This window comes from Leopardus geoffroyi, chromosome E2, assembly GCF_018350155.1.
Source record: "Leopardus geoffroyi isolate Oge1 chromosome E2, O.geoffroyi_Oge1_pat1.0, whole genome shotgun sequence".
NCBI lineage: Eukaryota > Metazoa > Chordata > Mammalia > Carnivora > Felidae > Leopardus > Leopardus geoffroyi.
This window is the reverse complement of record NC_059335.1, coordinates 49,080,487-49,093,894: the sequence shown is the minus strand read 5'-3', so window position 1 is coordinate 49,093,894 and position 13,408 is coordinate 49,080,487. Positions and strand designations below refer to the sequence as shown.

The 13,408-nt window shown below is 47.9% G+C and overlaps 1 protein-coding gene across 2 annotated transcripts; it reads right to left on the bottom strand.

Annotated features, from left to right (window-relative positions):
• Window positions 1-1,391: 1,391 nt before the first annotated feature.
• Window positions 1,392-11,769, bottom strand: LOC123579447. 2 transcript variants are annotated; one of them, XM_045443537.1, is made up of 5 exons: window positions 11,411-11,769; window positions 3,700-4,059; window positions 2,857-3,150; window positions 2,474-2,530; window positions 1,392-1,783 (listed from the first exon to the last, which is right to left on the bottom strand). In XM_045443537.1, the coding sequence occupies exons 1-5, from the start codon at window positions 11,559-11,561 to the stop codon at window positions 1,479-1,481; spliced, it is 1,167 nt and encodes a 388-aa protein (XP_045299493.1). In that variant the 5' UTR covers window positions 11,562-11,769; the 3' UTR covers window positions 1,392-1,478. The 2 variants fall into 2 exon arrangements, with proteins under 2 accessions (XP_045299493.1, XP_045299494.1); XM_045443538.1 differs by having other exon boundaries at window positions 3,700-3,834; window positions 11,411-11,767.
• Window positions 11,770-13,408: the final 1,639 nt, after the last annotated feature.

The following is a 13,408-nucleotide window of genomic DNA, read 5'->3' as shown; positions in this document are numbered from 1 at the left end:
TTTACTTGTTAAATCTTCTCTGGTGACTGGGAGGACGCCCCCAACCAACTGCTCTGTGAGGAGCATCTCCCGAGCTGTGCACCCTGACCCTACTCGCTGCGCTTGGTGGTGTCGTTTCTGTCTCCTCAGCTAAATAGGTCAAGCAGGGTAGGACCACAGGAACTTTAGAGGCCGGATCCAAGGTCTTCTGACCGTCAGGTTGATGTGTTGGGAATTACTCACTTTAAACCACATCATAAGGCTCCTTCCTGGGGAGAGCGTAGCTGGGACCCATCGTTGCACATAAGCACGTGGATGCACTGGTCTCTAGTGGTCACCTTCCCTCTGGGCCCAGAACTAGGCCACATTTCTTGTCCATGCCCTGTCAGGTCCCTGTTCATCAGCCCTCACCTCCCCGTTCCAACAGCCCAGTCCCAGGGCCAGTGACCCCTGTGACACCCTTCCTGAGGCTTCTGTCTCCTTCGCTATGGCAAAGCGAATTTGCGTGTGGGTGTTACAAAATCCTCACTTAAGGAGTTTGCATGGACACAAGGATTTCTCGAAGTAGAAACATCTGTACCAGGATCTGAGTGCTAGGATGCCCGGTGAGAAAGGACCAGAGGACCCTGGGCCCAGGGTTTCTTCTCAGAACTCAGATCCACTTTTTGAAGCTGTCACATGGGAGATGGTGGGCCTGCGTGTAGCATGGAGGCCAGGAGAAGGCGAAGCATAGAAGAACAAAAGAGGAAGAGAGAACAACTGGAAACACTCTGTAGGGAACTCTGGGCAGCCATCGCCCTGGATGGGAGGAGTCTGGGGCCAGATGCTCCTGAGAGTCTTAGAGAGGCTGCCTGCTGTGGTGCAAGTGTGGGAAATGAAGTCACTGGTATTCCCACAAGGGAGAAGTGGGTTCCCTAGCTCGCAGCATCGGCCCCTTGACGGGATGCCACAGCAGTAGTGGGGACCGTGCTGCCTTAGCAGTCTCTGAAGGAATCACCCTACCCTCAAATTCTGTGTGATCTTTCTGATTAAAAACCCTTGGCCAACTTAAATCCTCAGAGGCATTTGGCATTTGTTCTCAAAAGGGGCTGAGGAATGAAAGGATTTTAGCCAAAAAGGGGGAGAACTTTAGATACCCAACCCTCTGCTAGATGAAGAAGTGAGAGAGGGTGGGTGTGACCCGGCTTTCTCAGCTAGTGAGCAGCAAAACATGACGGTCTGCCCCTGCCACATGCATTTCCCTCTGACCGGCCAGAGTGGCCTTGGGACCTGTATGACTTTCAGGCTCCAGCCTGCAGTGGCTGACCTGTCCTCAGGGCCAGACCATACCCTGGACGTCCCTCCCCTGGAAGCTATTGGCCTTGGTCCCAGGATCCCACCTCCCTTGCCCAGAACAACCCACAGCACAGCAGTAACTTCTCAAATTCCCTGTATTTATGGAGAAATTTGGACAGCCTGAGAGAGAAAGGGGGACCCGATGGGTAACGAAAGGCAGCAGACTAGGAGGAAGCCGGCCGGAGCAAGGAGGGAGGGTCCGGAGCATGGGCAGCCCCTCGGAGGACATGGAAGCCCCTCGGGCTCGGCCACTTGTGCTCCGGGGCTGCAGCAGGAGTGCACCTCCTGCCCACCTGCGCCCTGGAACCGGGGGCCACTCCTTGACCCCCTCTGGGGAGTGGCTCCGTAGGGTGGGCCCAACAACAGCGATTCCTCCAGAGAGCAGCCAGGATGAGGCCGTAGATGAGAAATGCGCCCAGTAGTCCCAGGTGGCAGTAGGTGGTGGCAATGAGAATCTGCTCCAGCTCCACTGTGAGGGAGACAGGCACAGGGTGAAAGTGGGCCCACAATGAACAATGCATCTTCATGGGCTTCTCCCTGCCCCTGCCTCCTCCTAAGGAGGCCTCTCTGGCTCACTTTATCCTCTGTGAAGTTGTGTTACTCCCCATTTATAGGATAAAAAGTTAGACTTAAGATCTGTAAGTGCAGAGATGGTCTGGACTGGATGGGGTAAGTAGGTAGGTGGATCTGAGGCCAAGAGAGGGTAAAAGACTCCTCCTCCACCTCCCCCCCCCCCAACTCTCCCCCACCCACCCTAGGGGCCACAGAATGTTGAGGGCTGAACCAGGACTAGACCCAGGTGCTTTGGACTGGGTCTACACCTTTTCCAGCCAGAATCTCAGGGCTCAGCTCTGACTGCATCAACACAGGAGCTTCCCAGACCCCCCTGCGGGAGGGCCCCTCTCCTGGCTGAGCTCCTGAATATTTCCTGTGTTCCTGTCCTAGCACCTTTAGTGCAGTGTTCCTTGCATTTTAAACCTTGGTTCAGTGTCTGACCTACCCCTCTAGACTCACTAATATTCAGACTGTGTTCCAGTCACCTCTCTGTCCTGGCAAATACTTAGTACTCCATAAAATGATTGCTGAATGAGTCGATGACCGTGAAAAGTCAAGGCTTCACCACCCAGGGGGTCCCACGTCAGTGTCAGGGGGTCCGTACCTAGAAGAATGTGTCCACTCTTGTTCGCATTCTCCACTTCCAGCATTCTCCTGTGCCCTGGAACAGAGCAGATGCCCTTCGTATAGCTTCCCTCTGCTCTGTCCCCCAAAGGAAATAAGCATGCATTCACCACTAGGGAACACAGAAGCCAGGAGTGACAGAGTAGGTATTAGGACTTTGGGGGTAGCTGGTCCCACAACATTGCACGGGCTCCCAAGCCACGTCCAGGCTTCACCAGAAGCTAGGGCAGAGCCAAGGGTTCTTTGCCACACACAGCAGTGCTTATCTGGACTTTCTGGTTTGCCAGGGAGTAATTGATGTCTGGGTTCCAGGTGTTTGCATCAGGAAGACTGGAGCACAACCCCTGGGTCCTCTCTACTCACCTCGGCCCCAGGGCAGGGGCAGCACGACTTCTAAGACTCCACTCTGGTGCAAGCCTCGGCAAGTCACAGACATTCCTGCCACCTCCTGAGGCAGCTGCAGCCAGCTGACCATGGGATCCCCAGCTCCCCCCGTGGAGTCCTCTTCCTCCTGGTATTGGCCTTCCAGGACCCAGGACACCCTCAGAGGGTCAGGGTTATGTCCTAGGGCCACACAAAGTACATGGAAGGGAGGGCCGTAGGCTGGGATGAACAGGCTCAGCTCAGGTGGCTGCAGAGCCAGGGGTTGCCTCTTAGCTGTGGGGAATGAGAGGAAGAAGGATGTTACCCAATACCACCAGCCTCTTCCAAACTCAGTCCTATTGATCCCCTCCTTCTGGGGCCTCTGGAGACTCTTCTACCCTTCCTCTATGGCCTTCCGTCACCTTTGTCAGAATCTACTTTGCCCCACAACTGGCCTTCTGGCCTATTGAGCAGAATATGAGCTGAGCTTATCTCTGCCACATGTACCTTCTGCCCTCCGGGCCTCCAGTATCCTTACTACAGAGCAAGGGAAGGGAAGGGATTTAATGTTCTTGATGAGGCTTCCCCTCCCAGGACTAAAAAATCCGGTCTAAGGTGTTTCTGTCCATCCTCAAATGCTTCCAGCCAATTCCACCATCCAGCAGCTTGAGCATTTTCCCTGCTGGCAGTCTACTCTCCTGGCCCTCCTTCTCTTTCCCTCATCCTACCGACAACAGCTTCCTCCAAGGGGACTCCACCGTCTACACCTTTCTGCCCACTGCCACCAGCTCCATTGCAATCGTATGCACTAGGGGCACCAGATCCCCACGCTCTTAGACTCACCCTGATAGAGCAGTCGGGTACCTTCTCCAAAGACATACTGGCCTGAAAACCATATGGCACAGTAGTGGGTGCCCTCATCAGCAGGGCTGGCATTGCCCACGGTCAGGAGCGCAGCATTCTGGGCTGGGTCCATCTCTGCCAGAAAGCGAGGATTCACACCAAAACCATAGGTGGGGGGAGCCCCTTCTCGCTGACTCAGCAGGAAGGTGGGGCCACTCCCCTTCAACTGCTGGTACCAAGATAAGACATGAGCCCTGGCAGGGCTTCCCTGCACCACACACCAGATCTGTGGATTGCCTCGTCCACTCACCACAGAAGACCGAGGCTGGGACAGAGAGGGCTGGAGGACTTCTGAGGCACCTGAAGAGGCAGAGAGGATAGTGACCCACTCAAAACAACTCAGTAGTCCTTTATTAGACACTGTCAGCTCAGCCAAAGCGTCCGTCTCACCAGAAGGCCATTTGACAATACCTGTCAAAACTGTACGTCATCACACTCTGTGATCTGGCAATTTGATTTCCATAAATTGACCTTAGGAAAATAACTGGCCTCAGGTATATTGGTAGACCTACAAACAGGACTGTTTGAATGAGAAAATAAATGTAATTAGAGGAGAGGATAAAGTTTTAAGTGAGACACCCGGTCGATGCAGTACTATGCAGGCCCCATAAAAGGAAAATGAAGAACTCTCACTTCTGGGTAGGATGGAGTTGTTGGCAGCCAAATAATGTTCCCACTGAAAACAACTAGAAAAGCCAGAGGAACAGACAATATTTCAGGTTTAAGAGAGGTACAGAAGCAACAGTGGCCAGAAGGGTTAAGGATGTGCGGAGGGAAGAGCCACGGAGGTGCAAAGTGACAACGTTCAGCCATCTGCAATTGCCAATTCTGGCAAGAGGCTGAGGACCCAGGTTTTCCCCAGGGGGAAGGCTGCAGGTGAGACAAGAGGAATTAGCAGAGCCGTTTATACTCTCACAGGCTGCGGTGACAAAACCGAAAGCCTGAGGAACCTCAAGTATATGTTCAGTTATCACCATTACCTGAAGTCTGAAATTTTATAAGATGGGAACCTTAAAAGCTAAGCCCAACCTCTGTGAAGCAGAGCAGAATTTTGCAGAGTCACAGTGCTGAGAAGATAAATGATCAGAGTTTGACACCTCAAAAGGAAACACTCTGCTGTATACACCAGGATTTCAGTTCAATGTCCCAAATGGGTCAGCCCTAGGAACAAGGAAAATGAGTAGTAAATGGAACTCTATTAAAACTGCATTCCATACACTTCTAATTGTAGAAGGAATTCTGGAATTAGGAAGCCACCATTTGACAACCACCATAGGTGGGGCGCCTGGGTGGCGCAGTCGGTTAAGCGTCCGACTTCAGCCAGGTCACGATCTCGCGGTCCGGGAGTTCGAGCCCCGCGTCGGGCTCTGGGCTGATGGCTCAGAGCCTGGAGCCTGTTTCCGATTCTGTGTCTCCCTCTCTCTCTGCCCCTCCCCCGTTCATGCTCTGTCTCTCTCTGTCCCAAAAAAATAAACGTTGACAACCATCATAGGAATCATCACTCAGACAAGAAGCATCAATAGATGATAAAACATTTTGGGTTTGGGTAAGTTTATTTATTTATTTATTTATTTATTTATTTTTGAGAGAGAGAGAAAAAGCACGAGTGGGGGAGGGGCAGAGCTAGGGAGAGAGAGAATCCCAAGCAGGCTCCACACCATCAGGGCAGAGTTTGACGCGGGGCTCGATCCCATGAACAGTGAGATCATAACCTGAGCCCAAATCAAGAGCTGGACGCGGAACTGAATGAGCCACCCAGGTATCCAGCCACATGAGCAAAATTAATATCAACAGGAACGGGGCAAATAGACATCATGTGCCTCCTGATACAGGGCACTGAGAACACAATCTTTCAGTGGTATTCCTGTCATAAATGCATGCCTGAATCTAATCATGAGGAAACATCAGGTTTGAAGCATCAAACCCAAGTTGACGTATATTCTACAGAATAACTGGTCTGTACTCCATCATGAAAGGTGAAAACTAAGGAACTGTTCCAGATTAAAGGAGAATAGAGACATGATAACTAAATGCAGTGTGTGATCATGGATCGGATCTTGGACCATATATATATATGGTCCATATATATATATAGACCATCTATATATATTTATTTTACTCTAAAGAATATTGGAGAGAAAACTGGTGAATTTTGAGTAAGATTTGTAGATTGAATCATAGTAATTTTGGCTTCTTCATTTTGATCCTTGTACTGTGTTACACAAAGACTGATGGATGACTTCTCATCAGAGATGATGGAAGCCAGAAGACAATGAAAAGACATTTAAAGTTCTTGCGTGAAAACAAACAAACAAACCTGTCAACATAGAATTTTTTCTTACCTAATGAAACCGTCTTGAAAATAAAGATGTTCCCAGATAAAAGCTGAGATAATATGTCACCTACAGGAATCCTAAAGGGAAATCTCCAGGCAAAAGAAAAACGACCCTAGATGGAAACAGGGAAATGCATGAAGGAATGAAGAGTAATAGAAAGGGTAAATATGTAGTTAAATATAAATAAATATTGTCTGTACAAAGCAATAGAAATGTGGACTTGAAATGTCTTATAAGAACAACACAGAAGTTGGGAGGAGGCAAGTGAAGTTAAAATACTCTAATATTATATCCTCATTAGAGAAGTGGTCAAAGTAGTATTATATTAGACCATGAAGTCAGAAATGCATATTTTAATCTGTAGGAGTAGCCACTAAAAGAATAATAAAAGAATGTATAATTAACAAGTTTTTAGAGGAGGGAATATTTTTTAAAAGAATCCAGGAGCACCTGGGTGGCTCAATTAGTTGAACATCTGACTCTTGATTTCATCTCAGGTCATGATCTCACAGTTAGTCTGAGCCCTGCATCGGACTCTGCACTCACAGTGTGGAGCCTACTTGGGATACTCTGTCTCCCTCTCTCTCCCAAAAATAAATTGAAAAAAAAAAAAAAGAAGAAGAATGCAAAAGAAGACAACAAATAAGAGAAAAGGGAACGAGAAACAAGGACTATAGTAGGTATAAACCCAAATATATTAGTAAATACGTTAAATATAAGGGGACTAAATTCTACAATTGAAAGACTAGGATAGACAGAATGGATCAAAATCTAACAACTATAACCTGCTAACAAAGATCACACCCTAAATATTAGGACTTGAAAACACTGAAAGTAAAAGTAGTATTATCACTGATACACCTATGTTAACATCAGATCAAATAGGCTTCAAGGCAAAAAATAGTACGAAGAGATGAAGATGTACACTTAACGATGTAAAAGGGTCATTCCACCAGAAAGACATAAACCCAGCCATTTCAATAACCATATTAAATGTAAGTGGTCTAAACACCTCAATTGAAAGTCTGATTGGACATGAATCCTGTGGATATTCCATCCACAAGAAACCCACATAAGGACAAAAATAATTTAAAAGAAAAAGGATGGAAATGTCATACTATGCTACTATTATTATTATTTTTTTTTAACAGAAGGGGTAGTATCGAAATCAGATAAAGTTGATTTCAGGGCAAAGAATACTAACAGTAAAAAGTTTTATTTCATAATGTTAAAGAGTTCAATTCATTAAGAGAATATAACAATCTTAAACACTTACACACATAATGGAATTTCAAAATAAAAGAAGCAAAAGTAATAGAACTGCACAGAAAGACAGACAAATCCACAATAATGGCCAGAGATTTCAACACCCATCTTTTAATATTTGATAGAACAAGTAGGTAGAAAATCGTTGAGGATACAGACGCCTTGAATAATACCATCAACCCAGTTACAAAACGGTACTTATAGAGCCCTCCACCCAACAACCCCCAATTACACTTATTTTTCAAATGCCCACGGAACCTTTATCAACTTAGATCATATTCTGAACATAAAACAAGTCTTCATACATTTAAAAGGATTCAAGTCACACACACATTGTTCTTTGACCACAGTGGAATTCAATTAGAGACCAATGACAAAGATGTTTGGAAAATTCCCAAATGTTTGGAAAATAACTTAGTTCTAAATAACCCATGGGTCAAAGAGTAAATCTGGAAGTATAGCAGTATTTAGAAGTAAATGAAAATAAGAAGGTGATGGGTCAAAAAATGTGTGAGTGCTGCTGACACAATAACTGGAAACAGACACGGGGGATCTATCCAGATGATAAAAGTGCTCTAAGACGCAATGCTGGTTATAGTTGCATTGGTACACTACATTGGTAAATGTACCAATAAACTTGGTACATTTGCTGAAAACAACTAAATTGTACAGTGCATCTAAATTGAGTGGATTGCGTGACACGTATACTTCACAGAAGTTGTTTCTAAAAACACCTAAGGACTGTTAAAGAAGAAATAAAATTGCTTTTGCAGACAACCTAGTGGTAAACATAATAAAATTTTAAATGTATAATCTGTTAGAATTAATAAATGAGTTTATCAAGGTCACTGGATATAAGGTAAGTATAGAAAAATAAATTATAGTTTATATTAACTATAAATAGACAATAAAATTAACAAAATACTACTTATGATAGCATCAAAACCAACAGATACCTAAAAATGAATCTTTTTTTTTTTAAGTTCATTTGGAGAGAGAGAGCACGCACACAAGCTGCAGACGGGGAGGGAGAGAGAGAGGGAGAGAGAGACCATGGCAAGCAGGCGCCGTGTTGTCAGCGTGGAGCCCCATGTGGCGCTGAAACTCTAGAACTGTGAGATGATGGCCTGAGCCGAAATCAAGAGTCAGACGTTTAACCGACAGAGCCACCCAGGTGCCCTCCCTAGAAATAAATCTCTTAAAACTATGCAAGTCCTCTACAGTGAAATCTACACAACATTATTGAAAGAAATGTTTACAATGTAAGTAAGTGGAGACAGATACCACGCGCATGCATTAGAACATTCGCTGTGATGGAGTTGTCAGTTTTTCCTAAAGTGATACACAGCGTCAAACTTAGCTCGTCTTCTGAGCCATAAAACAAGTCTTAGTACATTTAAAAGTTCCCATCAAACCCCAGCAGGTCTTTTTGTGGAAAATGATAAGCGGATTCTAAAATTTTTATGCAAATGTAAAGTTCCTTGAATATCTAGGGCAATCTTGAAGAACAGCAGAGCTGGAGGAGTTACACTCCCAAGAACCAAAACTTTCAAGGGGCTGATGTAATGAAAACAGTGTGGTATTGGTGCAAGAATACACAAGGGATCAGTGGAACATGAGCCAGAATCCAAAACGTGTCTACAGTTTTATGACAAAGCGATGCTATAAGGCTATGGAGAAAGGACAGTCCTTTTGTGCTGGGTCAACTGGATATGCACATATGCACAAGCAGTGAGTTTGTTTGTTTGTTTGTTTTGCACAAGCAGTGAACTTTAATCTCCAACTCTAACTGGATTACAACCAAAAATTTCAGCTGGATTACACATCTAAATCTGGAATGTAAAACAGGAAAGCTTGGAAGAAAACATAGGATAATATCTTTATTTATTTATCAATGTTGAGAGAGAGAGAGAGAGAGAGAACGAGAAGAGGAAGGGCAGAGAGAGAGGGGGACAAAGGATCCTAAGTGGGCTCCGTGCTAACAGCGGAGAGCCTGATGCGGAACTGGAACTCACAAACTGTGAGAACGTGACCTGAGCCGGTCAGAAGCTTAGTGAACTGAGCCACCGAGGCACCCCGAGAATATCTTTATCAGCATAAACCTCGGAAAGAAATCTTAGTAGGCAAAGATTTCTTAAATACGACACCAAAAAAAAGTCCGTTTTAATGGAAAAACTATTATGTAAACAACATTAAAATTGGGAGTGGCTGTTTATCAGAAGACACCATTAACAACAGCGAAAAGATCCATGGGCTGGAAGATACAACACAAATACCCAACAGAGGAGTTCTATTTAGATTTTTAGATTATATAAAGATCTCCCATAAATCATGAACAAAAAGTCAAATGAACCAATAGAAATATGAACAGAAGATTTGAACAGGCCCTTCACAGAACAGGATATCCTAAAGGTCAACAAACATGAAAACGCGCTCAATGCCATTATTGATCAGGGAAACAGAAATTAAGACTATGGGGAGATTAAAAATTAAAAAAAAAAAAAAGACTAGGAGGACATCAGGCGCACACGTACCTCAATGGCTAAAATGAAAAAGACAGTTAATTCTCAAATCTCGGCAAAGATGTGGAGGAACGGGAATTCTCTTACACACGTACGTATCAGTTTTTGCTAATATCCCAAAACCTGAAGGAATTTTTAACCGTTAACAGCAGTAGCGTGTGGGTTCGGGACCATGGGAGGTCTTAGGGCTTTTAATAAATCTACTGCTGTGTAATTTTACTTTGCAGGTTTTACTATCACCGTCAAAAATGACAAGTTTCACATTTTGAAAAGAACCAGTCTCTCCCATCACGCTCGAACACCAAGACCCAGGACGTAGTGGTATTTCCTCGCCCTCATCTCTCTTGACCTTTCTGTGGCACTTACCTTGACCACTCCTGGGTCAAAGCCGGGTCTGCCTTCAAACCCCAGGGGCTGACCCCACTCTGCTCCCCTCCCACCTGTCCATCAGCCCTTCTGGTGCCTCAGTCTCGGTCCCTGGGATCTCTCTGTCACCCTCTCTCCTGGCTCCTGGACAAGCGCACCGGGGGTAGCTCTTCCCTGAGGGCTCCTCAGTTTCTCTCCGGCCTCATTTCCACCAAATTAGAGTGAGGAAGATCCACCCCCCACCCCTGCATTCCCCATCCTCCAGCTTCCCCAGCCTGCAGACAAGTCCCAGTCTCCTGGTCCTGCAGATCCTGTCACACAGCTGTCCTCCCCTCCACCAAAGCCTCTTGAGCCTGGGTCACCTCCTGCCACCCGGATGGCCCCCAGCCTCCCGCTGCTCCTGCTGGCCCCAATGTCATGCCCCAGCCCATGTCACACCCTCCCCCCCAACTCCACCGCTTTCACCAGACCCCCATCTACTAGCTAGCTGTGTGACTGTGGACACCTTATCTAAGCCTCAGTCTCACTGTAAAATGAGGGTTGTAGAATCTACCTCACAGAATTGTCATAAGGATTCCATGAGATAAAGTCTAGCATACAGTGCCTCCTTAATCAATGTCACCAGTTTCTACTCTTTCTGTTCAGCTCCACGGGACCGCAAGGCACGGGTGATCTGACCCCTTCCCCAAGTACCGAGACCGCCCCTCCCACCCCTCAACTGCCCCGCCCAAGCCCCTCTGTCTGTCCAGGTCCAGCCCCTGCACCTCCCCCGCCCCCCTTCTCGGCACCCTGCAGTCACTCAGGCCTAGGTTCCTCATGGGAGGTGGGAGTGAGGGGTCCACCCGGCTGTGCACCAGCCGCTCTCCCGCCTCCCGCTTCCAATAGTCCCCGCTACGCTCCTAAACCAGAATCTGTCCACAGTCACAAACCTCCATCCCCATTAAACGCGAGAGGGGCGCCTGGGTGGCTCAATCATTGAGCGGCTGACTTCGGCTCAGATCATGATCTCACGGTGGTGGGACAGCTCAGAGCCTGGAACCTGCTCCCTGTCTCTGCCCCTCTCTCGCTCTCTCTCAAAAACTAAATAAACATTAAAACAATATTTTAAACGGAGCGAGAGGCCTAATTAGGATCTGGGACAGGGAGAGGGGAGAAGCTCACCTGAGACAGAGCGTAGCAGCCAGACACACAGGGCCCAGCCACGCCAGGACGCCGGGACTCTACTGGGGAGCTTTGGTGGCAACGCCATCTCTCTCCGTATCAGCCCGAGGCTGGACGGAGCGTGCAGCGCTTCTCCAACCGGGCCCTTCATGTGGCCCCAGAACGAGGGGCCTGACGTCGCCTCCTCCCTAGGTGCGGAGGCGAGGGGGGGCGGGGGGTACAGACACAGGCGAGGTGCAATTGTGGGCCAACCCCAATATCCGGGTCTCTCGGAAAGCCCCTGGAGGGGTGGGGGTGGGGCCTCTGAGTGCTGGGGCGAAGCACAGAGGACTACTTGGTTTGCAAGCAGTTCAGCAGAGGACTTGGTTTACTGGCCCCTGAAACCAGTCCCGGAGAGGTCCCGGCCTCGGGTCTGGCTGGGTCCGCAGGCCTGACCTGTGATGTCAGAGGCACACCCTTTTCTTTCTCTCTGCTCTGTAGCCGTCTTTCTTTCCTTCCGTTTGGTTTGCGGGCAGGCTCTCCACACGTGGTGGAAAGATGTCCCCCAGGGCCCAAGGCTCAGGTTGGCCAGCGTAGCCACCTCGGGGAAAAGGAAGAGTCTCCTTCCTGTTACTTGAAGCAGAGGTCCGAGGCTGATGTTGGTCGACCTAGCCTGGACCATGCACCTGCCCAAACCCATCACTGTGATCAGTGGGCTGGCTGGGCCTGGGTCACCTGTGCCCTCTGGAAGCTGAGGCACGGGGGCAGTTTCAGAGGGTCTTTGGGGACTTGGAGTCACAGCGTGGTGGTTCCCAGAGGAAAGCTGGACGCAGTCACCATAGGGTCCAGAGCAGGCACCTACCTGTCCAAAGGGGCTAATGTAACAGAAGAAGGGGAGGCCACTCCGGCCCAAGAGGGGCCCCTCTACTACCTCCTTCCAGCTTCTCAGTTCGGCAGCCGTGTCCCCACACCCTCTCACAAAGCCCCCACCCGTTTCTCCACGTTGCTCTGCTTCCTGACCGTCCCAAGAAGTGCCCCCCAGTTTCTCCTGCGGCTCGGGAAGGAAAGCCTTGACGGCCTGCTCACCAGAGCCCTGAGACATCCTTCAGTCCCAGAGAGACCCAGACCTCGTGGTTCTGTAATAGCAACCAAGATAATCATAACAATAGATAATTGGCCACCTCCTCATCTTCCCTCAGGTTGGGTTGTCCGGTGGACTCAGCGCCAGTGCCACGAGGCACTTAGCACACACGGTGCCCGGCATGTTGGAAGCACCTGGTGAATGAGGTAGGTCATGTTTTCCAACATGGCCACCACAATGCATCTCCCCCCACACGCCCTTTCTTTTTCCACCCAAGTTGGTATTCATTTTCTAAGCTGAGATACAGTTGATGCACAGTAAGCTGTACCTATTCAAAGTGTGCAGCTTGGTAAATTTTGACGTGCATATGCCCCTGAAACCATCACGGCTATCAAGATGTCGAACACATCCACCAGCCCTAAAAGTTTCCTGATGCCCCTCTGTCATCCCTCCCTCTACCCCACCTCTAACATCTGCAGGCAACTGCTGGCGTGCTTCCCGGCACCACAGGTCAGTTTGCGTTTTCTAAACGTTTTATGTAAATTGAATAATACTGTGCATGCACTTTTTTGTCTGGTTTCTTTCATTCACCGTCATAACTTTGAGAGCTGCCCACGTTATTCTATGTACCCATAGTTAATTAATTTTTATTGCTGAATTGTATTTCACTGTATGCCATAATTTACTTATCTGTTCACCTGCTGATGAACATTTGGGGTGTTTCTCATTGTTGGCTCCTTCAAATAAAGCTGCTGTGAACATTCATGTGTAAGCCCTTGTATACACTCTCCTTTCCTTTCGCAGGGATTACCTTGGAGTTACATGGCTGGGTCACAGGGTAAGTGGATGTTTAACTTCCTAACAGACCTCCCGGCCCTTTTCCAAAATGTTTGTACGAGAGCATCCTTGACACCCCTGGGCATGGTCAGTCTTTTTGG